The 27,144-nt window shown below is 42.7% G+C and overlaps 2 protein-coding genes across 2 annotated transcripts in view; one reads left to right on the top strand and one right to left on the bottom strand.

The window, feature by feature from the left end:
* rapgef1b (Rap guanine nucleotide exchange factor (GEF) 1b) overlaps nt 1-22,645 on the top strand; it is a 41,583-nt gene extending 18,938 nt beyond the window's left edge. The window contains exons 3-27 of the mRNA XM_077496505.1: nt 355-533; nt 1,519-1,675; nt 1,778-1,866; nt 2,800-2,964; nt 3,205-3,255; nt 3,702-3,816; nt 4,622-4,808; nt 4,882-5,388; nt 6,706-6,908; nt 8,753-8,914; nt 12,261-12,407; nt 13,759-13,851; nt 15,548-15,633; nt 16,130-16,235; nt 16,629-16,704; nt 16,776-16,863; nt 17,950-18,039; nt 18,758-18,943; nt 19,032-19,116; nt 19,192-19,286; nt 19,377-19,455; nt 19,539-19,640; nt 19,780-19,877; nt 19,962-20,090; nt 20,501-22,645. Coding sequence (XP_077352631.1) covers nt 355-533; nt 1,519-1,675; nt 1,778-1,866; nt 2,800-2,964; nt 3,205-3,255; nt 3,702-3,816; nt 4,622-4,808; nt 4,882-5,388; nt 6,706-6,908; nt 8,753-8,914; nt 12,261-12,407; nt 13,759-13,851; nt 15,548-15,633; nt 16,130-16,235; nt 16,629-16,704; nt 16,776-16,863; nt 17,950-18,039; nt 18,758-18,943; nt 19,032-19,116; nt 19,192-19,286; nt 19,377-19,455; nt 19,539-19,640; nt 19,780-19,877; nt 19,962-20,090; nt 20,501-20,651 — 3,426 coding nt within the window. The 3' untranslated portion in view covers nt 20,652-22,645. The remainder of the gene's footprint in view (nt 1-354; nt 534-1,518; nt 1,676-1,777; nt 1,867-2,799; nt 2,965-3,204; nt 3,256-3,701; nt 3,817-4,621; nt 4,809-4,881; nt 5,389-6,705; nt 6,909-8,752; nt 8,915-12,260; nt 12,408-13,758; nt 13,852-15,547; nt 15,634-16,129; nt 16,236-16,628; nt 16,705-16,775; nt 16,864-17,949; nt 18,040-18,757; nt 18,944-19,031; nt 19,117-19,191; nt 19,287-19,376; nt 19,456-19,538; nt 19,641-19,779; nt 19,878-19,961; nt 20,091-20,500) is intronic.
* Nucleotides 22,646-23,529: 884 nt separating this feature from the next.
* Nucleotides 23,530-27,114, bottom strand: uck1 (uridine-cytidine kinase 1). Its single transcript, XM_077497124.1, has 7 exons — nt 26,145-27,114; nt 24,977-25,136; nt 24,795-24,891; nt 24,574-24,716; nt 24,399-24,493; nt 24,251-24,299; nt 23,530-24,098 (listed from the first exon to the last, which is right to left on the bottom strand). Exons 1-7 carry the CDS (start codon nt 26,235-26,237, stop codon nt 23,899-23,901), a joined length of 837 nt encoding a protein of 278 aa, XP_077353250.1. The 5' UTR covers nt 26,238-27,114; the 3' UTR covers nt 23,530-23,898.
* Between the last annotated feature and the right edge of the window lie 30 nt (nt 27,115-27,144).

The following is a 27,144-nucleotide window of genomic DNA, read 5'->3' as shown; positions in this document are numbered from 1 at the left end:
CCCATAAACTTTTAACTTTCATGGTAGATTTAAAAATGTAGAAATTCCCGGAATTGTGCAACATTATATTACCATATTAAGAAAACATCCAATGTGCTTCAAGCACATTTAAAATGATTAGTTACAAACCATATTGGTGAAATAATTAGCAGAGATATTATGCAAATATTAAACTTCCATAAAACTCCTATTTTGACACACACGGAGCAGCAATACATCTAAACAGAGGATACAATAATGCAGATATAGATTCTCTCTGCTCTGTGGGGGGAAAAAAAAAAAAAACATAATAAAATGACCAAACAAAAAGTGATGAAAGATTTCATGTCTGTTGTTTTGTTTTTCCTCATCCAGAAGGTGAGTCGACTGGAGGAGCACGAGAAGGAGGTGGTCAGCGCACTTCGCTACTTCAAGACCATCGTGGACAAGATGGTGGTGGAGAAGAAGGTGCTGGAGATGCTCCCCGGCTCAGCCAGCAAAGTGCTGGAGGCCATCCTGCCTCTGGTTCAGGGGGAGGCCCGCATACAGCACAGGTGAGGTCCCTTTTATTTATTTATTTTCTCTCCCTCTCATCCTTGCAGGATGGCAAGAATGCACAGCAGACACGTTAGGACTAGTCGGATGTAGACGGACGATTTGAATCTCTCGGAAGTGTGTGGACCGCGATGACGCAGTCAGTCTGGCACGTCACGAGCAACGGTGTTGACTTTCAAATATGTTTGCCGTTTTGCAAGAGTGGATAGAGCAAGAGCAGGATGCAAATGACAGGCTTTCGAGTGTAAATTCAGAATCAAACTTAAAATTACAGGTCAACTTCAGTTGACCAAATGTGCAATTTGAATATTTGAGCCGTAAAATGTTCCCAATGTTGGACTACTTATCTGCCTTTCTGTGACTCTTCCATTCTCAGCATACCATGGCGAAGGTTGTAGTAGGTGAAACTTTTTGGGTGCAGTTAATCTCTGAATGGATCATCAATGAAATGTGCTTGCGCTGCTCACAGTGCACCAATAACGTCATGGCGGCTGCTTAATCGCACACCAAATAAGCAAAAATTGAGACTCATGTGCCTCTCTCGATCCCGGTCGGATGCATATCTATATATTTGTGGTCTTTTCAAAGCCGACACGAGGCTGACTTGTGTCATGACGGCGAGTGGCTCTGAACCAGCTGCAGCGTGCCGTGACAGGCCTTTGCCGCACCTCGTTTTTTTTTTTTTTTTTGCGCCTGTGAAAAGCATCAGTCGTTACATGCAAAACAACAGCGATCGCACGTTCGTTACGAGAATTGACCTTTAGCGTAAACCACGCCCGCATGACCTAGAAAACCAATCAAGACGCAAGACGTCATGTCTGCGATGGCGCACGCGGACTAACAAAAGCGATCCCGCTCCCGGTAGTGCATTGCGTCCTTTGCGTGGTTATCCAAAGCCAAGAAGAAAAAAAAAATAGTCATGGCTTGTTTAAGAGAGACACAAGAGAGACACTGTCCAACCTTATTCTCGCCCGCTCTCCACAGTTCAGCGTTGTCTTCCTGCCACAACCGCGTGTACCAAAGTCTCGCCAACCTGATCCGCTGGGCCGACCAGGTGATGCTGGACGGCATCGACCTGGACGACAAGGAGAACGTGACGTCGGTCACCAACGTCATCAAAGCGGTGCTGGACGGCGTGAAGGTAAAAGGCGTCACGTCAACGCCGCGCGCACCGGATTCATCGAAGAAAATGTGACGCCGGCCGGCCGGCGTTTAATTAAAACGGACGCCGTTGCGGTCACAGGAGCTGGTCAAGCTGACCATCGAGAAACAAGAGCAGCCGTCGCCCACCAGCCCAAACAAACCGGCGCCGCCGGTCACCACGGCGGAGAGGTGAGCGCGCTCGTGTGATGATGCAACTTTCAAAAGGGAGTTTTTGGTAGCCCAAATCGAGGTGAACTTGGTTTACTGAAATTCAAAATTAAAAAATACACATGAGAGAAAACATTCTATTTTGCGAATTCCTGATTGACAAAAATTCAGATTCACACATTAACTCCGTTATGACAGTTGTTAGAATTTTGGAACCCTAAACTTAATTAATCGGAATTCAGTAACAATTTCAATTATTACACTCTAACTCTACAATTATAAAATCAGCATAATCGTACACAAAAATAAAAGATTATTAATACTAATTTGAGTTGTTAAAATTTTTGTGTTTGCACCCATTTTATTTTAAAATGACTAATAATGACTAATTAATCCAAAAGGAACTTGCATAATTACTAGTGTTTCAAAGAAATTTATTTGTCTGAATTTTTTTTTACATGTTTAGACATTTTCTTGTTTTGTACCAAAAACAAATGATCGTAATCGTGATTTCAATTATTACCAAATTAACCATGATTAATATTTTCTTGATAATCGAGCAGCCCTAAGCCTAGTACCACATAAGCAACTTTTTTAAGCCTTAAAATGCACTTCCCACAGTTTGTTTTTTTTTCCACAGAATTTTTTTTTTTTTTTTTTTTTTTTTTTAATAATAATATAACCTTCCTCTAACCAGTAAGTGGCCAAGAGGCCGAAATGCCACCATTCAAAACAAAGTAAAAAGTGTTTTAAGAAAAAAACAAAAGAAATAGCACTCCACATTATTGCACTTGTACACATGCATATATTTGAGCCTCCTATTTTTCCATTTTATGAAGAGTTCAGAAAATTGATGGCCAATCTGGACACAAGGAGTTTGCATACATTTCTGAACATTTATCCATTTATCGCTCACACTTGTTGTGATCCCCCCCAATCGTCCTCGGTGTGTAGCAGCAGCAGCAGCATTCCTTCGGAGGCGCCCTCAATAGAGCGTGAATCAGAAGTGGTGAAGACGGCTCCGGCGGCGGCTCCCGTCGAGGCCCCCTCGGACGTGCCCGACGAGGACGTAGCGCCTCCAAAACCGCCGCTACCTGAAGCCAAGATGGCGGAGCTCAGGTATTTATTTATTTATTTTTGGGTGTTTGTGACCGTCTACAAATGATTTGTATTTGACGAATGAGAATCCTCAGCCCAGTGAAATTGGACTGATGATCTCGCACGACACGGTGGTTAGGAATCACAGAAGATGTGAAGGGGGGGGTGTCGTGCTCCCCTCACTTTGTTTTTGTTTTTCCTGTTTGTGCTGTCTCAACCTGTTTCATCCTTTGTCTCCCCTTTTTTGGGTTCTGGGCACAGAGCACAGTTGAGTTGTGACGCTGGCCAAAGGAAACCCACTCACAAGGAGAAGTATGTTAGCCCAATGGATCACATGTGACCATTATAACATCTTACCCGAGACCCCCAGCCCACCTCACCCAGGCACAACAAACCCCCTCATAAAGCTTTGGATGGGATGGACCTGCATGGTTTCATTCTTTCAGGCATTTTTTTTTTTTTTTTTTGAACAGTCCTCCAAATCCACCCCCCCATCCCCCCCAAAAAAAAATGCATGAGTGTGTGCGGCTGACCCGATGCAGTGCCCTCTCATTGGCCTCCATTGCACATCGCGCTCTGCCCATTGCCCCGTGTCGACCTAACTCATGCAAGAATGTCGCAGTGAAGAACAGAACCTGCCAGCCGCTTAATCGGAGAGTCCTCTTGTGTGTGTGTGTGTGTGTGATAGATGTGCATCAGTTTTTGTTCACTGTCCCGCTTACTTATTCTCTCCGCCTGCGTCTGTTTATCGGCAACAGCCCTCCGCCGGCCCTCCCGCCGAAGAAGCGGCAGTCTGCCCCGTCGCCAACGCGTGTGGCGGTGGTCGCCCCCATGAGTCGCGGGTCCAGCTTGCCTTGCAGCGTCCACAGACAGGTCAGTTCGGGGAAAATATATTGATGAAGAGTAGTTTTTGTTTTGTTTTTTCCCTTTTTTCAAGTGAGAGCTCAGAATTGTTCATTCGGCAATCTTACCGATTCAACATCTTATCAGAGTCTCACCTGAGTCGTGCAGTTCAGAAGGTCAGGCAACCAGAGGAAAGGTCAAAGGACAGAAAGATGAATCAAAGTGAAATCCAGCACCAACTAAACACCACTTACCACCCACATAGTCACAAAACCCGAATCTTACGCCAACCCCAGAAAACTCTAAATTCCAACAGATTAGGGAGAGCTCAAGAAACCAGAGGAAAAACTAAAGAGAGGAAGGAGGGAAGTGTAGATAGATTTATTTATTTATTTTTTATTGCATGTGGATGCTGAAGACCTGATCCTCCATAAATTTTGGAATCGCCTCACCAAAAATGTTTTTCAATAAGTAGATTTTTTATTTTTTTGGGGACATTTTGAAGTTAAATATTTTGCTTCTTTTGAGAAACATCATTGTTTTTTTTGTTTGTTTTTTATTCTGAAATTAGACTGATTGTCACCGGTTGAGAAAATGTGCAATTTGTCATGACAATTGTGGAGTCAAATATTTTTGGAATGTTGGCGCTTTGGTTTAAATCCATTAAGAAATGTGGACCTTTTGGAACATCCAAAAAGTCAACAAATAAATTGATAACATAATAATTAAGTAATGCGTAACGCAGAATGACGTTAGGTGCTCTTCAACCAGCATGAAGCATGCGTGTGCACGTGTGCGATAACCGTAGCGTTTTTTTGTTTTTGTTTTTTTGCAGCAGCACGACTACGAGCAGGAGTTTCTCCAGCGCCGCTTCTCCGGGGGCAGCCAATCGTACGGCGGGGACTCCCCGCGCCTGTCTCCCTGCAGCAGCATGGGCAAACTCAGCAAGTCGGACGAGCAGCTCTCGTCCATGGAGCAGGACAGCGGTCAGTGTTCCCGGAACACCAGCTGCGAGACGCTTGGTAAGACGCCAAATCTGCTGATATGCCGACGGGCGAGAATGTAACGGGTCGTCTTTACTTCCCCTTTTTTCAGACAACACGGAAAACTACGACCCCGACTACGACTTCCTCCACCAGGACCTGTCGGTCGGGGACGGCCTGCCCCCGATCCCGGCGGGCGGCTGCCTCAGCCCGCTGCCCGAGTCGCACAGCGAGTCGTCCTCGCCGGTCCCCGGGCAGCATCCGACGCACCCCCGCTTCAGCGCGCCTCCCCACCAGCAGCTGCCCGAGTACTGGACGCCGCAGCCCGGGCACCCCAACCCGCTGTCGCGCATCAGCGCGCCGCCCGCGCTGCCCCAGAAGAAGCGGCGCAGCACGCAGACGCCGCCCTTCCCCGACGGCGGCTCCAAGCTGTACGAGCGCTACCCCTCCCAGTACGACAACCTGTCCGAGGAGGAGCCGCCGCCCTTCCCGCTTTTCACGCCCATCTCGCCCATGCCGCAGACCAACGGCGGCGTCTTCGTCGCGCAGTACATTTGCGGCGAGAGCGCCGACGTGCCTGCCAGCCCGCCGCCGCTTCCGGAAAAGAAAAGCAGACACAGTGAGTACGGCGGGGAAAAAAAGTTTTCATTCCTTTTCACAACAGGTTTGTTTGTTTTTATTTCTTTCTTTTAGATTTTATTAGTTTTAGTTTGACTCTATTCTGCAACAGCAGGTGGGCATTAGTGCGCTTGAGTCTTGAGTTTCTGTGTTAGCCTTGGGTGCTCTGCGTCCCATACTGTTATATGGAGTTCCACAGGGTTCTATTTTGGGGCCCCTACTGTTTTCATTTTATTTGTTGCCTCTGGGTTCCATCTTTTTCGGAAAAAAATTGCTGTAGGCTCGTATAGCAATACACGTGAGTCGGGAAGAAAGAGTTTTGGCTAGTTGATACATGTCAATAATTGAAAATTTCAAGAACAAATGAGAGAATGATTGAGCAATACGGGGGTGTAGGAGTGGTAGATTTGGGAAAGGGCGAGCCGGCGGCGTTATGTCAGCGCATCGCTGAGGCGTAAGATTATGTCAAGGAAATATTCAACAGGAAGAAAATACCAGGATGTGCTACAATGGTTCCAGCTGCAGGGGCCAACGAAGGTCAAGGTTTGGTCATTTCCTGACACGCCTTCTACATCACTTCCTGCTCATTGATGTCATTCCATGCATTCTTCCCGTTGTACGGGTCAACTTGTAGAGCTCCACGACAGTAGGAGGGCGATGTGTTCAGAGTTAGAAAGCGGGTGCTTCCCTCATTCTCTGTCTGGCTTTTTTTTTTTATTATTATTATTTTTTGCTTTTCTTAAGATTGAAATGCAAATGTGCGGTTGTGCACAATTAGTTGGTGGACAGCATCAGAAATGATGGAAATTTAACAGATGGAAAATTGTTTTTTCAAAATGGATTATGAACATGCTTTTGAGGAACATTTTGAAGTTACAATGGTGGGAGTTGGTTATGAAATTTTCAATTTGAGTTTAATTTGTTAAATTTCTCCATTAATTTGGGGATTTTGTGACAATGTAGATTTCTTAAAAAATGTATTTTATTTTATTTATTTTTTGGAGGCGGGGTAATGGGTTGTATATTTGAAGTTTAAATGATTTGAATTGGTTGAGAATTGAAATTATGAGATAAGCTTGTTTGCTCCTGAAAATGTGGACAAAAAGTAAGATATTTTTTAAACGTTAGAAAGCTTTGAATAGGTTGAAGAACGTTGATTTTTTTTTTTAGGTGAATTTCTCCATGATGAATCTGTGAACCTTGTCAGTTGATCAACAGTAACTGTTATGCCTCCCATGTGCCAATTTTCACCCAATCTCTACTGTGAAATAGACTCAACGAGGGCAGTCGGTAACTGGAGCGTGCTCTCTCTGCCCAGTCCTGCAGTACATGCAGTTTGTGGAGGACTACTCGGAGCCGCAGCCGTCCGTCTTCTACCAGATGCCGCAGAGCGAGAGCATCTACGAGCAGCGCAACAAGCGCTTCCAGGAGGTCTACGGCTTCAATGACTCGTTCAGCAGCACCGACTCGGTCCACGAGCCGCTCCTGCCGCCTGCGCTGCCGCCCAAGCAACGGCAACTGGTAAGAAGTCGCGATACTTGTCCACGGGCTTTTTTGTTTTGTTTTTTACGTTTGTGATTCTCAACTGGTGGGTCAGGGAACACCAAAATCTTCAACCAAACTGTAAAGTTTTGTCTCATGAAAGTCCTTAGCTTAATGCTAACATATCATGTAAAAGACCATAGACAGGCTAAAGGACATTGCAAAGATGTTATAGTAATTCTGAACCTCTTCTGCACTGTTAATTTTTACAAAAGTGGGTCGCCGCCGGGCAACAGTAGGAAAATGCCGGTCCCGGTTTGACAAGAGTTGAGAAGCGCTGGCCTAAAGTAGGTTTCTGGTGGAAATCCTCATCCTCTTTTCTCAGAAGCCGCTCTCCTCTCTCGTTATCTCCGCCAACAATTTGCCTCCTTATCTGCGCATCGCCGTTCCTGCAGCTGAAAGCAGACGTCTGCGCATGGATGGTGTCATTTGGAGATAAGACTTTTTATCATGCACTCCAGTCCATCTATCTTTAGCAGGGCTTGAATACAGAGAAGAGGAACTATTTCTTGCTTTTTTTTTGCGCACTTGCCCCATCCAGTAGCGCAACACACCCAGCATCAGTGATTTTCCGATTTAAAGCTGTCGTCAAATTTTATTTATTTTTTTTGGGCAGTTTTGTTAGACATGAGATCTATAAAGCTGACCTTTATGTCGAAAGTTGCATTAGAACTACGAGTGAGTAAAAAAAAAAAAAATTAGAATGTTCTTCATTGAAAAAGAGCCAAATGGCAAATGACGCCCACGTCACTCACCATCCAGGCCCCGCCTCTCAAGCTGTACACATTCAAGTCACAGGTACTACAGAAGACCTTGAAGTTGGCGAATAGAAATGGGCAAAATTAATACCTGCATCTCACACGCAGTTTGTGTTCGTGTTAAATAATGCAAAATATTTTTTTTATTGATAGAATAATCAGTAGATTACTCAATTCTAAAAATACATAATAGCAGCATCCCTAATTTGAAGCCTCGCCATTTGCAAAGTGGCCAGCGAGCTTATTAGCAGGTTGCAACCGATACGGAGCGACTGCAAAAATGATCAGAAAGGCGTACCAATTTGTTGTCCATTTTTGAGCTCTTGCCATCAAGCCTAATCTGGCCTCGTGTTTTTGGACTCATCGTAATAATCGTGTTTGCCTCCGCCGTAAGCCTGTGCGCCAACCTTTACACGCTTTAGCGACTTTGCACAGCTTTGGCGAGAAACAAAAAATAAAAAAAACGGCAAAAAAGTAATTTCCGCTGCCATGCGTGTGTGTGTGTGTGGAAATCATGGAGAGGGAGAGAGAGGGAGGGAAGAAAAAAAAAAAACAGATCCGATCATATTGGCCCTGTTTGGAAAGTGCTTTAGTTGGCCTCAATTCCGTAAGGCTCTTAAAGCCGCGAGCATTAAAAGGACGGTTCAGTGGAGTGTCACCATAGACGGGAAAATGAGTGTCTTGCGTTTTAGTCACGTGACCGCCAGGCATCGGAGCTTTCAAGGGAAGATGAACCCAGTGACACGTAGGCTGTGAATCATTCACTTGCTACTTCATCACTATATATGGATTTTTTTTTTTTTTTAAATTGATGAACAGGTCCACTAAAAGTTGCTGTATCGTGGGAATGATCAATGATACCAAACAACTTCACAACGCAGCTTTTGTCGCTCTTCACTTACTCACTATGCTCTCCCCTTACTTAATTTCTACTACTAAACTCTGAATACGTCTTTCTTCACTAGTTTAATCAACGTTGTCCTTCCCTTTCCCCCCCTCATCTCTCACTCCCTTGTGCTTTCCCCCCCGACCCTTCCTTGACTTTCCCCAACTTTCCACCTCTAGGCTTCGCACTCCTCCTCCCCCTCTTCCTCCTCCTCTTCCTCTCTGTCCTGCCACCTCCAGCCGTCTGTGGCGGCCATGGAGGAGGCGGGCTCTGGGCTGGGCCTCAGCATGTCCGTCTCTAACTCCTACCTGATTGGCCAAGCCGCCTTGACCACGCCCACGGTGAGTGTCCATACGTGACACGGTGTGCACTTTGAACGTTTGAGGCTCGTCTTGTTTTTTTTTGCTCCACGCCCACTGCTCATTGTCGTACTCAGTTGTCAATCATGCTTTGTTGTGGCCATGTTGTTTGTTTGTCGCATCAAGTACAATACAGATTGTGTGGGGGGGAAAAAAGTCATTTGTAGAATTACATGTAAATGCACTTAAGTACAAAAGTGAAAGTGAATTTTTACGGCCATGAACAGGCTAACAAAACATACAAAATTAGCTAGCAGTAACAACAAAAAAATACATCTTGTATGTGTTCTTTTTTTTCCCAATTACACAGACGGAACTGAGCTCTGCTGTAAATTATGGAAATTGTCAAGTAATCGAGTTATAATGAGGGATGTAACGATATCCAAACATCACAATACGATATCATGATAATATGAAGGTTACGATACGATATTTATCACGATATTGTCGGGGGGTTGGCGATATTTAAAAAAAAAAAAAAAAGTCACAATAAAATACAATGTTGTGCAACCGACAATCTCTAATAACACTTAACATTGAGGTACTTGCTAATGCATTGAGTTCCTCCACATATTGATTCTGTTGACAAGGATATTACGTTCCCCTTCATCTCAGCATTAGCATGGATTTTAAACATAGAAGGGCCAAAACATGCCTTTTGAAAATGAAACGGTACTTAAAACAAAAAACAAACAAGAAAAAAACTAGTCACCAGAGGGTGCTAGAACTGCACAAATGGAAATCAACCTGACTTTTTAAACAGATGTGCAGATATTGCCGTTATCGTTACATCCCAAGTTATAATTGGCCTGTTGTTGTCACAAGAGGCCGATGAAGAACTTTTTCTATTTGGCACTTTTTTCTTTTTTTTTTTTTTTAATCATCCCATCCGATTGGATTAGGTGCTAAGCTAACTTGCTCCCCAGTAGCTACAAACTAATTATTCTCAATAGAATTTTTTTTTTTACTCGAGCTACACATTAAGCAAACCTGTCCGAAAACTGGAAATGAACTCGTAGCCAAGAGAAGCATTTATTCTCAAAGTATATTAAAATAGGTTAGGAAATATTTTCTTTTCATGATATCTTTACCATATAGCACATTTTCTATTTTAAGTTTTAAACGGAATTAAATATACCGATATGTACAGCTACCATGCCATTGCAAGGTCTAATATTTAAGACCGCTGTCAGATTAATGATGTCTTCAATATAGTAACTGTATCTTTCCTGGGTTACTTGCTACCGCTGATTGTGACCAGTCGCAGCCGGGCCCCTGCTTCCCGGTTGACCCCGCGGCGTCCGCGGTTCTCCCTCGGGTTGGGGTGGTGGCGGGGGTGCGTCTCTCTCGCGGAATGCCGCACCAGATGGACCTGATGGAAAACACATTCCTCTCGCTTCTGCTCATCTTTCCACGTCGCCTTTTCTTCTCCTCCTTCCAACTGCTTGCTCCCCCGTTTGTGGCGCACCCCCCCTCCTTTTCCCCTCGTGTGTGTGTTTGTGTGGAATGTTTGCATTCCTCACGCCCCGGGGGCATGATGTTTAGCGGGGTGGGGGGGGCGCCCGGGGCCATGCTAAGGAAAGGTGTTGTGCGTAAGTCGGTTCACTGGGTTATTCCCGCGTGGGTGTGTCTCATGACATCATTTAAAGTGAACCGCCACTTTACTGCCGATTTTTATTTTCCTCGTGAGTAATAGCGCATGTTTTGTATGCGTTGCTGCTCCCGGTTTGCTAAAGTAGCAGTTGTTTGAGGATGTGTAATGGCAGTAATATGGATTCTTGCTCATTTATGTCGGCTCATCTGTGATGTTTTGCAAGCATTAAGATCGTGGACGTCCTTTTTGGACAAGTGCAAGTTGGTCTGCTTTTCATTTGATCAAAGTGATGTGTTATAGATTTTGATTTCGTGACAGCGAGAGAGTGAGAACAGGTGCGAAGGAATAGTTGAAATGTGTCAAATGTGAAATTGTACGGTCTCTATTTTGCAGATTTTCACCGATTTTGGTCTGGTATGCAATCGTGCACTGTACATCGATTTGCAGTCCGTAGAGCAGGGCAGCCTTCAAATAATTCTACACATATTTGCGTGTATTTGTATGCGTGTCTACGTGTGCATGCATTTGTCAATGTGTTGGTATGTGCTGAAAGGCAGCTGGCGTTTGCAACATGTTCACACAGGTTAGTGCTTCGCCTCCCTGCAAGTAGACAGACATCTTTTCAGTTGGCGATGCGCGCACACGCACGTTTATTCTTAAAGGTACATCATCACCTTTTGCCAAATTAGTAAGACACGCCTTAATAAAAGCACAAAAACATCACCTGCCGTGATCATCGGGGATCATCAAATTGCATTTGACCTTTTCCAGCTCGCACACGTTGACTTTGGCCAGCCCGCAGCACCTCCTGCTGACGAGACGGGAAAATTGCAAGTCACAATTTCAATGAAAGAAGAGCGAAGCTTTTATTGGCGCAGAAGTTGAAGTAAAGTATGTACAGCCAAACAGCTGAGGTGAACAAAACGGACACTACCGTACTTACGTATTGAGGGGGAGAATCTAGATTTATCACAAAAAATTGTTTATCAACTTTGAGGGAAAAGTTCCTTGGAATATTTTCTCTTTTTAATTTATATCTATTTCAAATAGGTAGAAAAAAATGGCTGAAATCTTTTTTTTTTCTTTTTTTTTTTTCTTTTTTTTTTACATATTTTTTCTTCTGAAGAATTATATTTTATTTTTTAGGGAGGTAAAAAATGATTTCAGATGTAAAAGTCTTAAGTTAGAAACATCGTCGCTGACTTGTGGTGGGGGGATTTTTATTTTATTTTAAAAAAATTTTTTATTTTTTGTAAACATCTTATTTTCAAAATGAAGTGTGACTTTCTTCTTAATATCTTTGTCACTATTTTCCTTGTCTCCTGACTTCAAATCCAATTAGTTGTTTAAAGTATAATAACATTGAAATGCAAGGGAAATTACACTTACATTTACTTATCAAAAGGCGATTAACGATTGATTTGATAGACGATGTGGCCTGCTGTGAAAATGAGTTGAGAGCTCTGATGGAGCCGCTGCCATGCTGTCTGTTTTCTACTTCTCCAATGCTGTGCGATGCATTTCATGTTCACGCCCACTCCTTGTCTTCATCCTCGTCTGGGTCAACGCTACCTGAAGCATCACTTCCGCCTCTCACTCTGTCTCGCCTCTTGTTCCACCGTCTCATTTTATTATTTTTTATTTTTCAAGCAGTCTGATCTCTTGGCTCTTTGTTTTCTTCCTCCTCCTCCTCTTTTCTTGCTTCCGCTCTTCCCTGGCGAAACCTTCCCGCAGAGCGCGGACCAAGCCGCCTTGACCAGTGCCGCCGTTGCCGACGGCAGCGGGGGAGGGCCCGGGCCCGGGGGCTCCCCGTCGGGCTCGGCCGCATCGGCGGCGGCCCGTCCTCCCTCCGAGTCGTCTCACGGTGACTCTCTCCACGTGGTGAGGACGGACGGATGTTGTGGACATTGAGCGGGCTTGTTAGATTCTCATGTTGAAGAAGAGGAAAAGGAGAAAAGACAGAAAAAAGAAAAAAAAAGTCAGCGGTGACTCGTGTGGACACGCTGAAATTTTGCTCATGATCACTCTGGCTGTGTTCGGAGTCATTCACTTATTCCCAACTCCCTAATCATACAGGAGCAACATAAATATTACACCATATGTGAAAATCTACAATAGAGCAGCCATAAAAAAAACTAAATAAAAAACAAAAACAAAAAACGTTTTACTCCTCCCCACACACTTTAAGCAAATTGACTTGATTATAAATTCAAGTTAAATAAATTAATTAAAAATATGCTTATTATATGTTTAATGATTTTTTTCTGTAATTTACGAACAGAGAATATATATATATATATATATATATATATATATATATATATATATATATATATATATATATATATATATGTATATATATATATATATATAGCCTTTTTTTGTGTTCGAAAATCATGAGCTCATTAGCCGATTTGGAAAAAAATATTGGCGATTAATTAAGTAGAGTAAAAACTCATAAAAAAATAAATACTCAGGCAGGTGTTTTTTTGCTGTCAAATATCGGCGTCTTCTTAAAATTTATTTGTTTAATAGTTTTTTTTCCCAGATTTTTTTAAGAAACACAAAAACATTTGAACCATTTGCATCATGAGATGATGATTTTGGCAACAACAAAAAAAACATTTTTGCCAAAAAATAAGACTTACGCAATTATTTTAAAAAAGGGTGACAATAATATGCAACGTCAGCTGGTTCACTTTCTGTGATGAATATTCAGGAAATCAATTCAACATCATAACGTACCATAAACAGTCAAATGAATTCATCTTATGGATTCATGTATAGCAAACCATGAATATGCTGGGGCTCCCCTTTATTGTTGAAGTGTATAATTTTTTTTTTTTAAATGAATACAAACTGCGCACGTTATTTCGTCATGTTCGTATGTTGGCGCATTGTCAAAATGCAACAATGGGTTGTATTGCTTTTTTCATGTCATCAGTTGTTCACTACTATTCAAGATGTATTAACAAAATCCTGGCTAGCGAGTGATTCCAAACAGCCTCTCACTCATTGTCCACTAAGAATCGCAGCGGAGCATGTTTTCTCTACTCTGCATGCACTCTAGTGACACCTGGTGGCCGTGATGATGCTCTGAGCCAGGACCAACCCCCCCCCTTTCCTCCACCCCCACCAAAAACAAAAAGCACCGCTTCCTTCACACCCCTTTAACGCTGCCTCACGTCTGGGTATTCTTTTTTTTTTCTTTTTTTTCCACCCCTTCCCGTAGAGCGAGAGTGCAAATGACGAGGGTGGGGAGGGCGAGTACGTCAACTTGTACTCGTCCAGCCAGGCCAATGGCGAGCTGCCGCTCTCCCTCAGAGTAAGTAGTAGCAGTGAGGTCGGAAGAAGGTTGTCGACGTGTGCCGTCACGACAGCTTTCGATTGAACTCTGGAAAGGTGGCGGCACGCGATGAGAATGTGGCGAGCATGGCTTCTTCGCATCGGCGCTGGGCTTGCGCGCTTTCCTCCCGGTCTGCTCGCCGTCATGGCCGCCTTTGCTGCGAATGTCGCTCACCGCCAAGCTAACATCTCACATGTTGTTGCTTTCAAAAAAAAAAAAAAATAGAATATTTACTTGGAGTTTTGCAGTTTTTCAGTGAAATCCCCGCCGCCATCCTTGTGAATTATTTGTGCATGTGGGACAGTCAGTGTACAGTTCTGTGGTTGTCACGATTACGTTTGGTGTTTGGGCACAATCTGTGTATCATTTGTTTACATCTTTAATAATAAGGAAAAAGTGACTCATTATTTTGAAAGGGAAGTCAAGGCTACTTTATTTTGATAGTACATTTCATACACAAGGCAACTCGATGTGAAAAAAAGTGGAACAAAAAAAAAACAAACACATTTTTGACTCTCCTCAACTTGCCAAAATTCAAAAGCAGGCCACAGGAGGGAGTTTGATGTGAAAAGGAAACTCGAGACAAACATTTTCTTTGCAATATTTTCCAAGTGCCCCATTAATATACCAACATGACGGCTCACCTGTTTTCTGCATTTGGTCAAGTGACATTCGCAATGCGAACCCGAAGGCAATTTGACGTCAATTTGACTGAACAGCAGAGGGCGGTACAGGACAAAAGCGCTGCCCTCTGAGATGGATGAAAACGAATGGATTAATCTGATGAATTTTTATTCCTCAAATGCAATATGAACTCTTTCACTCCCAGCCGTTTTCACTGAAGTAACCCTCTTCACTCCCGCCTGTTTTACTGGATTTTGACTGATTTTGCAAGGCCCCGAGAATATTGCTATTGCTATCAAAACATGGAACCTACCAAAAGAAAGATTTTTCAGTTTTGCCGCAATTAGCATTAGAGTAGCGCTAAGTTTCATCATTATTTACAAACCTATTGAAAACACTGGGAAAAGAGTTTGTTGCAACATGGCCCTGGCTGGTCTCTTATACTCTGCTGCCACCTGCTGGCCGTTTTTGTAATAGCTACCATTGCTTTAAGTGACCTCTTTAGGTCACAAGCTCCATCAAAGCCTTCTGTATGTTCTAGCATTAAAAAAAAAACAAAAAAAAAAACATAAAAAAAACATAAATAGGTTTGGGGGAGTTTAGGACAGAGTATTAAAAACATATTTATACGTGGGTTTGAATGAGTTAATTAGAGTGTTGTTTAAACTAGCGGGGGCACATATAACATTTGCAACACTATTGCAAAGAAAAAGTAACGTTTGTCTTGTTTGCATAAATTACAAAATGTCACTTTTTTCTATTGATTTGGCCATTTGCAAATTAAAGGAGGAATGATACACGGATTGTGAGTGAATATATGTTTGTGGTTGTCATTGTTCCTTTTGGTGTTTGGGGGTAAGGTGTGCACCGTAGCATGTAGTGCTGTGCTGTGTGTAAACCTGGCGCACACGTTGTAGTCGTACAAAGTTGGACGTACCGTGGCGCCATCATTTTTATTTTGGTGTTATGTTGCTCAACCCTTCGGAAAAAAAGATCGATTGAAGGGTCCATGACACTCGCGTTTTGAACATCCGTTTTGCTTTTCGATCAGGAAACGATCACGGCCGACGACGTGCTCCAAGACCCCGCCCCTCCGACGCCATCCACCAATAGCAAAGAGACTATGGAAGTGGAAAGGTAAGATGATGTTTTGGCTTGGAAAAAAAAATCTGTTTGAATGCATAAAAATAAACAAAACCCACAAAAATTAACATAAAATGTCCGGAAAATATTTAATCAATTGTATTACATTAAATTATGTGAATTTTATGACAAAGTCCCTGAATGAGTATTAGCACAATTAAATTTTAAGCGAAGCAAGTCACAATGGTGCAACAAGGATGTCCAGTTTTTAAGTTACGAGAATAAAGTTTAAGTAAAATGAAATTAAAGTATTGTCACAGGAATAAAAATGTTTTTGCAAAATAAAGTAATTTCACAGGAGGAAAGACGCTTGTGATAAGTACTGTAGTCAGAATATTTTACTTTTTTCTTATAAATACGACTACAGTTATCTCTTCACAATATGACATTTCTTCTTGACATTATTTACAACATTTTTGTCACATTTTTTTTATATATTAGTCTTGTCTCCTCCCCTTTTGATGCCAACTGTTAATTTTCTGTTTTTCAGGAGGCAAAAGTCGGTGGAGTCGGCGGAGGACAGCGAGGAGAACGTGGACGAGCTCTCGCTCATCGATCACAAGGAGATCATGAGCAGGATAACACTAAAACAGGAAGTAAGACATCCAAAAAACACTTTTTTTTTTTCCCCTTGTCTGTTTTTAGCTACCAGTCTGCGACGGAAGTGCGTCCCGCCGCAACATCAGCTGTATTTTATCGCTTGGTGGTTCAGTGCGGGCCAAAAGTCACCAGTGAGGTTATTTTAGTTAATGAAAACAGTCACTGTCATTACTTTTGTATGAATGAAATTCACTTCACCTTTGGACAAGATGGCAATAACGCCTGAAACTTACTCACTTCGCCATAGTTCCTCAGCACCCAGATACTAAAAGATGATGGCAAAGCACTGCTTTTGTCTGACTGTAGCTCCTCCCCCCTCCCTCATTTCAATATATTATTCAGTAAACCCCTGAAAGGCTCAAATATTTGTGAATAATTGACACCCCCAGAATGATGACGGGCCGGATGTGCGTGCTGGATCGGGAGACATTTTACTCGTCCACGCCACAGAGACGGACCGCAAAGGTAAAGAGGAAGTCTCACGTCGTCATCGTCGTCGTTCTCTCCCTGACTAATAACGGATCTCTGCCCCACAGATCTCGTTTTGTACTGTGAAGCCTTTTTGACTACATATAGGACGTTTATAACCCCCGAGGACCTCATTAAGAAGCTACACTACAGATATCCTTTCATCACCTTTTCACATCTGTGCCTCCAGTTTACTGTGTGCCGCTAGAGAGAGAAACCCTCGCTTATCGTGGGGGGGGGGGGATACATTCCAGACGTACACCCGCTAGGCTAGCTAGGTGAAAATTAGCACATCAAGAGGCCATATAACTTTTTGAATTTTTCATCAGCTTTTTGAAACACCCTTACATTTACTAAAACACTTTTTAAAACTATTCCTTGTGCATATTAACTCATTTGCTCCCAAAAACGTATAAATACGTTCTATTTTAAATATTACCATGCTCCCAAAGATGTATTTATACGTTTTTAATGTTTTTTTGTTTTTGTTTTTAATGCAACAGCAATTATAGTTATTACAAAAAGGGCCAGCAGGTGGCAGCAGAGTATAAGAGATCAACCTGGGCCATGTTGCAACAACCTCTTTTCCACGCTGTTTTAAACAGATTTGTGAATAATGGTTAAACTTTGCTGTATTCTAATGCTATTTGCGGCAAAACGGAAATTGATTGAAATATTTTTTTCCCCTGATGAAAGAGGAGACTCTAATCTTTCTTTTGGTAGGTTCCATGTTTTTATAGCAATAGAACACAATATTCTGTGGGCCTTTCAAAATCTGTCAAAATTCATCAAAACAGCCAGGAGGGAAGGGGGTTGTGTTAGTGAAAATGGCTGCTGGGAGTGAATGAGTTAAACAGTCTGACATTGTCAAGTTTAAATAAGAGCAAAGTGTGCTTGATTCAAGTTGTCTATATTCCACTCACAATTGTAGTTTGCTGTACAGGTGGCACAAAAAATGAGAATTAAACTGTTTACATTTTAACGCCAAAACATTTGTTGAAGTCTGCTAGCTTAAATGCTAATATATAGAGTAGTGTAAAACATCTCTTCCAGTAGAGATCACTGCTGCCAAGCATGTTGTGGCACAAAGCAGTACTACGCCAAAAAAAAACAACAAAAAAACAAAAGGCTTACCAAAAAAGCAAGATGGTCGGAGCGTGAATGTTGATCGGCAATGTAACATGGCTTCAATATATCGTACTTGATTGACGCTTTTAATGTTCCTTGACCACAAAGCACATACACAAGTTTTTGCCACAGTCCAGACACGTTCAAGAAGCGAGTCAGCAAGAACACCTTCTTTGTGCTGGTGCGTGTGGTGGACGAGCTCTGGTGAGTAATTGCATCCAATGCTGCAAAAGTTATGTAACAAAAAGTGTGGGATATTGAGTGAAATTTCAAGAATGTTAAGTGTTGACGGGTGAACCTAATTTGACCATCTTTTTGTTGAACGCTAACATCAGAGAAAGCCTTGAACAGAACAGCGGACATACACACGATGATGTCATCCTCATGACATTATTAACCTCTTATCGACTGGCTCACGTAGTCTCAAATACCTGAAATGCCGACAATATATACACCTAATTTATTTTCACATTTTTTCTCCCCAATTTTGGCCTTTCATAGAGGTCATATTTTAACATATTTTTTTTTTAATATCTTGGCATTTTTCATATTTTAAGATGAAAAGTTCGAAGCGTTCGATTTTGTCGGACATTGTTGCCGTGGCGACATGCTGTTTTCCAAGATAAATGACGCCATTTTGCACATGCATCCGGCTCACATTTAGAAGGAAAAATCAAATAAAATATTCCAATTGCTGTTTTTGCAAATACTGTACATATTTTACTTGAAGTCAAATCGGCCATTCGATTATTCAGATTTGGGGTCACTATATTTGAATCATAAAATGTGGCTTTATTTCATGAATCGATGTCGACTGTTTGATTTAGTGGCCAACTGAGCTTCTTGTGTCATCAGCGGTTTGACGTCTTGAAAGTCCATCTTTTGACCCTGCTTTTAACAACGATGGGTCTCCGCCCCCTAGCTTGGTGGAACTGACGGAGGACATCCTGAAGCAGCTGATGGATCTGGTCTTCACGCTGGTCTGCAACGGGGAGCTCAGCCTGGCCCGCGTCCTCCGCAAGAACATCCTGGACAAGGTGGAGCAGAAGAAGCTGCTGCGCTACACCAACTCGCTCAAGCCGCTCGCCGCTCGCGGTGTCTCGGCCAGGTACGAGTGTGACCAAACGCCTTCCCTCCCACAACCTTCAGTGGCCGTTGAAAATGTCTCAACTGGCGCGTTGGTGTCGTCCCGCCAGGCCCGGAACGCTGCACGATTTCCGCAGTCACGAGATCGCAGACCAGCTCACGCTTCTCGACGCCGAACTCTTCTACAAAATCGAGGTAGGGTGGCTTGATGCCTGGCACTGTCTGCAGTTGACAGAATGAATGCTGATTGTTTTGTTTTGTTGGTGTTAGATTCCCGAGGTGTTGCTTTGGGCCAAAGAGCAAAACGAGGAGAAGAGTCCCAACCTGACGCAGTTCACGGAGCACTTTAACAACATGAGCTACTGGTGAGTTTAAAAAATAAATAAATAAAAAAATTAAAAAAAAAGGAAGCTCCCTTCGCCCAATTCCAGTCACTTCCTGTGTGTGTCCACCAGGGTGCGCTCATTAATCATTCAGCAAGAAAAAGCCCAGGACCGAGAGAAGCTGCTGCTCAAGTTCATCAAGATCATGAAGGTTGCTTGCTCTCACACCCACAGAAAATCTCCACCTTTTGACCATTTATATTTCATTTTTGTTTTTTGTCCTTTTAATGACAGCACTTAAGAAAGTTGAACAACTTCAACTCGTACCTGGCCATCCTGTCCGCACTGGACTCCGCCCCCATCCGAAGATTGGAGTGGCAGAAGCAAACGTCGGAGGTGAGCACGCGAAAGTCGGGTGGCTCGTACGCTTCGAATTTCTGCGACTTCATTTGTCAGGATGGTTCAAAACCACATGGAGGAAAACCATGTAAAGGTAATACTTTTTCTTTTTCTTTTTCTTCAATCCTTCCTTTAGGGGTTGGAGGAATATTGCACGTTGATTGACAGCTCGTCGTCCTTCCGTGCGTACCGGGCCGCTCTGGCCGAAGTGGAGCCTCCCTGCATTCCGTACTTGTAAGAGTTTCACATTGCTTTTCTCTTTCAATGTTTTGTTTTGTTTTTTAACCGCCACTTGCCGCTTCCTCCTCCCCCCCGCAGGGGTCTCATCTTGCAGGACCTGACCTTCGTCCACCTGGGCAACCCCGACCTCATCGACGGCAAAGTCAATTTCTCCAAGCGATGGCAGCAGTTCAACATCTTGGACAGCATGCGCCGCTTCCAGCAAGTGTGCGTAACCACCACGCGTCCCATACGTTCGTTTGATGCTTGTTTACTGAACATATAAACATAAACAAGTAGCAGATAAAAAAAATGAAAAGAAAGAAGAAACATGGTAATAATTCGTGATAGTTTACATGGTCAAAGGGAGTAGGAAGAAAAATATGCCTTATTTCAGCTTAATAGGGGACCTTTTCTGCCTCTACTTCTTGCTGTTAATTACGTTGCATCTCGTCCAGAATACTGCAGCGCTGCCTAGAATGTTGTGGCACAACTTGGTACTACACTTAAAAGTGTCCATCTCAAATTGCGGACTTGTTTGTATATGTATTAAAAAAAATAATAAATAACAATGGCTTAAAAATGTTCGGTTTCACGATTGTGCGAGTTTTGTTCATGTTTTGTTGTCTTTTGCGCAGGCACTACGAGCTGAAACGCAACGACGACATCGTCTCCTTCTTCAACGACTTCAGCGACCACCTGGCCGAAGAGGCGCTGTGGGAGCTGTCGCTCAAGATCAAGCCGCGGAACATCGCCCGGCGCAAGACAGATCGGGACGAGAAGACTTAAGCGCCGCGGCCCCCCCACCCCCAACCACAAAAAAACTCAACAAAAAGACATGACCTCCAACTGTGCTTCAATGACACTAACTCCACTTTAACAGACCCGCCCGAATGGACGCTTTTAATTTCAGGCGGGATCTAACGGGAGATTCGTTGCAGGAGAACGATTTATTGGAAGCGCGCGCGCGTGAGGTTCACGAGGAGCCGAACCAGGCTGGGAGACTTCTTATTACTGGGAGAGGGCGGAAAATAACCAAAGTCTGCTCTTTTGTAGAGTGGAGATGGTCAGCCAAGTGTGTGACACGGAGGTGAGAAGGTCCATTACTCTTTCAAGCTTTTTTTTAATTTTTTTTTTATTTTTTTTATTATTATTATTATTATATGTCATCGCTGTTGGCCGGAATCCTCCTAACTCTAAAATCACTACTTTTTGGGGAAAACAATACATCTTGCTTGAGTTACCTAAGGGGGAACTTCAGGCAACCGTTTCAGTGCGCTACTGCCCTCTGCTGTCAACTGAAATTGACGTTAAAGTGACCTCACCTCAGTGACATCACCTGTGCTGAGGAAGTAGGTAACGACCAATCATGGCTCAGTTTGCTGACCAACCCCAGAGAACAGGTGAGCCATGATTGGTCATTACCTACCGTACTTCCTCAGCACAGGTGATGTCATCATCAGTCGACAGCAAGTAGAAAAAAAATACTTTTTTAAAGGTATTAATTGTACGTGAAAAATGAAGTTATCAAATTCATTCTGGACAAAATATTAACTTGACACTGCTGGAAAATGGTTCAATGAGTCAAGTATCCCTTTAAATTTCTATCATACAATCACACAACCCCCAAATCATGTACAGTTACCAATTTAATGTGCTTAAAAAAAAAAAATCTAATTTATTACAATTCATCCAAAAAGTCTGCACTCAAGCTTACCTTAACTACACAAAGGAAAACGACTGACTACATTATTGTCCCAAACTCTTTTCCAAAGGTCTTGGAGCCTTGAGTGATGTAATGAAATGATGAAGGTGAAATTGACCATATTTGGACATAACGGGGTTCCCGCTCAACAGCGATACAATACATACACTACTTGTTAAAAAGTTTGAAATATTGCATCCAAAAGGCTAATATCACCAACTTTTTTGTCAGTAATGTGTGTATACAGTACAGTACAGTATATATATATATCACGTCACGTGCCGTTGAATTGGTCACCTCAAGTCAAGCACAGCACTCCCCTCAACACGGCAGCGCCACCTACTGTGAAAGTTCTGCGTTGAAGGGGGAAGGTTTGTTTGTTAGCTTGTGTAAGTCAGAATCATGTGTGCTTATGAAACGTATTCTATACACACACGCCGCTCCTTTTTGTTCTTGAAAAGGACGTTTGTGCTTGCCGGGAAGAACTCGGCCGTCTCTCCCCCGCAAGTGCCGTCGTACGCGTTCAAAAAAACGAGGCGAAAGACCAGACCAAACGAGCAAGACGGTAAGAGAAATGACGAAAGATGCTGTCATCTGTTATGTATGGAAGCCCATTACCGTCAGTAAAAAAAAAAAAAAAAAAAAAAAATTATTTTTTTTAACCGTCAGAAACCGCCAGTGGAATATTATTTTTTTATTTTTTTAGACGTTGAACGAGAATCTGTTGGGGGGGATTTATCAGACTTCCATGCGGCACGTTGCGCCCTCCAGTGGCGAGCAAAGTTTGAAACAGTTATGATTTTTTTTTTTTTTTTTTTTTTTTTTTTACTGGAGGGAATGGGCTTCCATAGTTATGTCATTGTGTGCCGTGGTCATGTGTGAAAAAATTACAAACACACGGAGGGGAAAAAAAAATCAAACAAAATCATGTCATGTTCCAAGGCGGGAATGAGTGAAGTCGTTTGTCATTCCAAAGTGTAAATGATTTCTTTTTCTTTTTTTTGTCTTTGGGAGACCAGTCAGAAGCGACGCGCGTCACACTGTGCCCTCAATAAAAAAACAAACAGCTGTTTCTATACATGAAGTCACCATACTTTATCATATTATTATTCACACACACGCATGGAAAAACATCCCCTTTACATGGGGGAGTGGTTAAGGCATTCAATAATCTTCAGTAGGGGGGAAAAAAAAAAAAAAAACACGCATGTGTCACAGTTGGTTATAACTTTGAATATATTAACAAGATGAGTCACACTCGGTGCAAAAAAAAAAAAAAAATCTAAATATATTTCAGCTTATTATTGTAATGGTGATAAATTGACAACAGGACCGTGTGCATATGCTTGCAAAATTCCGTGAATTTGCCAAGTTGGGAGCTTTCTATGGAAATAAATTTTCAGCATTTTAACATTATAGGACAGAATTATTGACTTAAGTCATTAAAGGGATACTTGACTCATTGAGACATTTTCAGCAGTAAAAAAGTTATTTTGTCTATAATTAATATGGTAACTTCATTTTTCATGTACAATGAATACCTTTCAAAAGTCATTTTTCTACTTGCTGTCGACTGGTGATATCACCTGTGCTGAGGAAGTAGGTAGCGACCAATCACGGCTCAGTTTACTGACCAAACCCAGAAAACAAGGTGAGCCATGATTGGCCGTTACCTACTTCCTCAGCACAGGTGATGTCATCATCAGTCGACAGCAAGTAGAAAAATGACTTTTGAAAGGTATTCATTGTAAATGAAAAATAATGACGTTATCAAATTCATTCTGTCCAAAATATTAACTTTACACGGCTGAAAATTGTTCAATGAGTCAAGTATCCCTTTTTAAGTCACTCCACAATATTACAGTGTAACTGTATGTCTGTAGTGTACTGCCCCCAGGTGGTCAAGGCGCATACGCCAGAAGGAGCAGCACAATGTCCAATGAATTGTGGCAAAAAGTTAAATTCCTTTTACTGTATGTTTTTATAAAGTACAGTATGAGAGTGCTGTGTTACAAAAAAATTTGCAAACGACAAAAATTGGAACAAATTAACGACATTTCCATTCATTTCAACAGGGATACATTATTTGAGACAGTAGATGTCTGCTTATGACAAAACTAAACGTTTCGATTGACCTTTCTATTAAAAGTTCCCCAAAAATTCTCATTGAAAGTCTCCAATTGGGAACATTTTCCACATATGAGCGAGTTACCCGGATACTTCCCAACCCCTCGCAACATTTGTGCGCAACAGCAAATTCCAAATTCAAGTGAAGGTCTTTGGGGAATAGTTGGCGGAAGCTCCCGGAAAGGGTGGCGGGCGGGGGGGCCGCTAGTGGGGCCGAGTGCTGGGCTCCAGCAGGGGCCGCTTTCCGGCCGGGTTGGCGCCGCCGCCGGCGTCCTGCAGGTGGCACTCGCCCGCCATGGCCCGCTTCAAGCTGCGGCCCTGGCCGTTGACGGGCCCCCGCTGCCACTTGCAGATGTCGCCGTTGAGGATGTCCTGGATGTGCTGCACGATCAGGTTGATGGCCACTGGAAAGCACGTCAATGATCGTTATTTCCTCAAATGGTTGTCGCAGGAAAAAGTAGTAAATAGGATAGCACATGGATGGTAGTATCACTTTTGTAGTTAACTCTACTATGACTAATAAGTTTATTTTCTTTCAATAAGTAATGAGCCTCACCCATGTTGTCAACTCCTCTGGGAATGATGACATCCACGTACTTTTTGGTCTAAAAGGAGGAGAGAGAGGGTGGAAAAAAAAAAAAAAGGTATGAGAAGGGGAGGGAAGACCTGTTGGATAAAAGTGTAGCACAGGAGCTCACACTTACAGGTAAACAGAACTCCTCAAAAGCGGGCTTGACGAAGGTGGTGTACTGTGACAGGATCTGCTCCAGGTCCCGGCCTCGGGTCATGTCCCGCAGCACTGATGAACCAAAAACGTTGGGCTCAGCAAAAAGCCGCAAAACAAAATAAACAAATCCAAAGCAGTGCCCCGGGCCGTACCTCTGCGTGACAGCCTCACGTCGGAGTCGGTGTCCACGAAGAGCTTCATGTGGAACATGTCTCGCACTTTCTGCGGGTAGAAGACCAGGATGCCCTCCAGGAGGACCACGTCGGCCGGGTAAACCGTGATCCTCTCGTCCAACCTGAACGCAAAAGATGCCATGACTGATGATGTCATTTGGCGTGTTTTTCCGCGGACGGCGTAAAAAAAAAAGTCTCACCTGGAATGGGTAACAAAGTCGTACGTGGGCACTTGAACCACTCGGCCCTCCACGATGTCCTTCAGTGTTTTGTACATCAGCTCGTTGTCGAAGGCTTCTGTGAGACCAAAATAACGAGGTCATCACATGGATCACTTGACTGTTGCCAAGTGCTGTATTTTTTTTTATTTTTTTTTGTCTACCTGGGTGATCGAAGTTGTACTGGCCCTTGAGGGCTTTGGCCTTCTGCTCGGCGGTGAGCACGCGGTAGAAGCAGTCCTGGCTGATGATGGCCACCTTCCTCTGGTGGTGGTCCACCTTGTTCTGGCCCAGCAGCTCCATGATCTTGGCACACACCGTCGACTGGCATTCAGCCACGGAAATGGGACGTTTTAAAAGAAATAAAAAAGTTAAACGATGAGGGATGGACAATCTAGTCTTCAATGACGCATAATCGCCTTATAATTTTATTAATATAGTACTCCAAACATAAACTCATGAATTGCTACGTAAGAGTTGTGTTTGTTTCTTCAGAAAAATCTTGATTTGTTTTGTTTGACAGCTGGGCCCCAGCGGAGAATTGTGCTCTGCTATAATAGAATGATTATGAATCGAGCATTCCGAACATCCGGGCATTTGAGATATATGCCCAATGCAACGCAATTCAAATGCTTCTTTTATACGGTGAAAACAAACGACGGTTTAGATTGCTTTTTGCCTGTGACGTTCATACGAACCACATAGCAACATAAATTGTTACAGTAGTCAAACGACATCACGTCACATTTTAAAATCAAACTAATCCTCACAAATCAAATTACAACGATCCAAAGTCTAATGCTTTTCAATGAGCGGAGAGATTTCTTGCGCCGTCAATTGACCGTCATTTTGTATTATGACGTCATCTCGGAATTGTCAATATATTGATTGCTCTCGTTTAGAAAGTATAATTACAATGTTTACTATATATCTATAACACTGTACAGTATAGAAACCCACAATCATCGCTAACATTATAAAAATGACTACGTCGTGCGTTGTTTGTAATTGTGCGAGTCATCCATATTTTTTAATAATTGATTCGTTTTGGTTTTGCACTCGCGACGAGTAGAGGGTGCAGATGTACCTAATATTATGTCCAGCGGGTCATCTGACCGCAGTAAATTCAATTAAAGAGGGTAGCTAGCCAAGTATTTAAAATATAAAATCATTTACGTTACAAAGAAAAGGATAAAAATAAGTATAAATGGCACAAATGTATCTTGATCGTTGCCATGAGTAAGTGGGCGGGCCAACTGTCTTGACAGTCGATGCTAGCCTGGCTAATGCTAACAACCGCCGGAGCTATTTGGTTCGAACTTAGTTACAAACCTTCCCGCTAGCGGTTCCTCCGCTAACGCCGATGAGGAACGGCCGGTGATGCGGCCTCTCCCCGGCCTCCTCTGCGGCTGCGACGACCTCCATCGCAGCCCGAACGCAAGAAGGGGAGAAAACGAAAGAAGCGACGTGCTATATAACCTGCTGCCAAAGGAGGCTACAACGTTAGCAAACAAGCAGGTCGCGTTCTCGCGAGACGGGGCGAGAGCATGCGTGTCACGTGGGCGCACTTTGCAGAAAACACCAGAATTTGCATTTTGTGCTTCATAATACATTATAATGTAAATTTAAATTGTACAATAAACATTTCAATCTAGTGATTTAGAAATTTCCCTGTAAAATGTTTTGTTCATTTATCTAATAAAACGGCTAAATAATACAATAAAATATAATGCAAAATATTAGTAAAATAAACTGTTCAACATTTTATTTTATTATCAAACATCTGTGCCTAATTTTCCGTATTTAAAAAAAACAAAAACGTATGTGGCTCTTGTCCTTTAAAAGTTCGCCTAACTCTTGCAATAATTTTGCTTCTACCAACACAATAATTGTTTTTTTGTTTTACACTATACAGTGCATATAACTACTGGAATTAGTTTGAATCGCTAACAATGATTGAATTTATACGCTATTCATATCTGGTAATGTATGTGAGTGTGATGCATTTCAGTAACTGTTTGGGTTCATGTGATTGTATTTTTTCTTTTCTGTTCAAGTGTTTTGTTGCCGAGCAGCATGGTCGTCTCAGTTTTGGCATTCTGGGTCCAAATCTAGAGTTGACATATTTTCCCTGCGCCTGTATGGATTTGCCCTGGCTACTGCCCTCGCAAAAACATTCATCTCCAAACGTCCGTAACTTTGTGCTTGTTTGTCTCCATGTGCCCTGCGACTGGCTGACAACCAGTCCAGGGTTGTACCCTGCCTCTCACCGAAAGCCAGCTGGGATAGACTTCAACTCGTCCGCCATCCAAATGAGGACAATAAACATCTC

The sequence above is a fragment of the Festucalex cinctus genome, chromosome 15 (assembly GCF_051991245.1).
Source record: "Festucalex cinctus isolate MCC-2025b chromosome 15, RoL_Fcin_1.0, whole genome shotgun sequence".
Lineage (NCBI taxonomy): Eukaryota > Metazoa > Chordata > Actinopteri > Syngnathiformes > Syngnathidae > Festucalex > Festucalex cinctus.
The sequence above is the reverse complement of the archived record's forward strand: the minus strand, read 5'-3'. Positions and strand labels throughout refer to the sequence as shown.